Source organism: Psammomys obesus, unplaced genomic scaffold (genome assembly GCF_907164565.1).
Source record: "Psammomys obesus unplaced genomic scaffold, mPsaObe1.curated_primary_1811, whole genome shotgun sequence".
Classification (NCBI taxonomy): domain Eukaryota; kingdom Metazoa; phylum Chordata; class Mammalia; order Rodentia; family Muridae; genus Psammomys; species Psammomys obesus.
Genome location: NW_026585742.1, coordinates 2,018,086 through 2,019,762, shown reverse-complemented (window position 1 = coordinate 2,019,762; position 1,677 = coordinate 2,018,086). Strand labels below are relative to the sequence as shown.

General features: G+C 39.4%; 1 protein-coding gene across 5 annotated transcripts in view; it reads left to right on the top strand.

Annotated features, from left to right (window-relative positions):
• Fhit (fragile histidine triad diadenosine triphosphatase) overlaps nucleotides 1–1,677 on the top strand; it is a 1,508,502-nt gene that overhangs the window by 1,198,996 nt on the left and 307,829 nt on the right. Inside the window, exon 1 of one of the 5 annotated variants that reach the window (XM_055599198.1) lies at nucleotides 457–499. The exons of the other annotated variants lie outside the window; for them this stretch is intronic. Coding sequence (XP_055455173.1) covers nucleotides 472–499 — 28 coding nt within the window. The 5' untranslated portion in view covers nucleotides 457–471. Of the gene's footprint in view, nucleotides 1–456; nucleotides 500–1,677 lie in introns of those variants that run through there. 5 annotated transcript variants of the gene reach the window in all.

Sequence of the window (1,677 nt, the reverse complement as noted above, 5' to 3'; positions counted from 1 at the left end):
GAAGGAAGGAAGGAAGGAAGGAAGGAAGGAAGGAAGGAAGGAAGGAAAGATGAGGGTGGGATAATGTCTTAGGGTTTCTATTTCTATGATGAAACTCTGTGACCAAGAAGAAAGTGGAGAAGAAAGGGGTTTATTTGGAATACACTTCCACATTGCTGTTCATCACTGAAGGAAGTCAGGACAGGAACTCAAACAGGGCAGGATCTTGGAGGCAGAAGGTTATGCAGAAAGCATAGAGGAATGCTCCTACCTGGCTTGCTTCCCATGGCTCGCTGAGCCTGTTTTCTTATAGAACCCAGGACCACCAGCCCAGAAATGACTCCACCGCACTGGGCTGGGCCCACCCACACTGATCACTAATTGAGGAAATGCCTTACAGCTGGATCTCATGGAGGCATTTCCTCAGCTGAGGTTCCTTTCTCTTTGATGACTCTAGCTTGTGTCAAGTTGATGAAAACCCAGCCGGTACAGATGGGATGGAATGGAAGGAGAGGAAAAGGTAAGGAAAGAAAAAGAAAGGAAGGGAAAACATACAAAGATAGGAGGAAAAAAAATGTAAATTCTGGAATAAATAATAAATTATACAGGATGAAAATCTCTTGCATATTATTACGCTACAGGTAGTACTGAGATATAAATGATTACAAACTCTTTTATTGGTTCCAAAGAAAAAAATGTGTATCACATTATTTAAAACCACCTTGCTACAAATTCATTTGTATACATGCTAATAAGCCTTATCAATACTCCAGATATTTTGGTAATTTGATTTATTTGTTGACTTTAAAATTTTTAATCTCTAAAATAGATTAAATAAAAAAATAAACAAGTCAATGCAGACAGACCTAATGAGACCTGATAGGTTAGGGTCAGAGGGAAGGGGAGGAGAACTTCCCCTATCAGAGGACTGGGGAAGAGGCATGGGAGGAGAAGAGGGAGGGACAGCAGGATTGGGAGGGGCTGAGAGAGGTGGCAACAGCTAGGATACAAAGTGAATAAACTGTAATTAATAAAAAGATAAATAAACAAGTGGAGCGGGACACAAACAATTCTGAGAACAATTTTCTGCTGTCCTGTTTAATTACCCTAGTTAATAATTTCCATTTCTCTGTCATGATTCTGTATTTAAATATGTGTTTGAGAAATGCCTTGGAAAAGTGTTTTCAATCTATTATTATCATTGATGAGCAAAATTTAAACTTAAGAAATTTATTCCTAGTACAAGTGTAGCAACATGATGATCATTTGATGTCCCTGGGCCAAGAGTCTCACTTTGCAATCTTTCCATTTGCTGTCGATCCAGTCAGACTTCTGTGATTTTTGTGACTTGGGAAGGCAGCAGAAGAGGCCACAGAAATAGCCTGGAGTTTCATGCTTGGTGCACACAGTAATTGGTAGCGATTGACTACAGGATGCTGTTGATAAGATTCTAAAGCTCTGATTTGAGACGAGAACTCTGCTGTTGGTTGTTGATGGGTGCCAATGTTTAGTGTTAGAGAAGGTTGCAGAATTGTAGATTTTACTCCTTCCCATTTAATGGAAAGAGTTTTAATGGAAGCTGAACATCCTGAATTTCAATACAGGTCTAACTTTGAATCAATTAACTTTATTTTTTTTTAAAATCTCTGTGGTGTGTGTGTGTGTGTGTGTGTGTGTGTGTGTGTGTGTGTGTGTGTG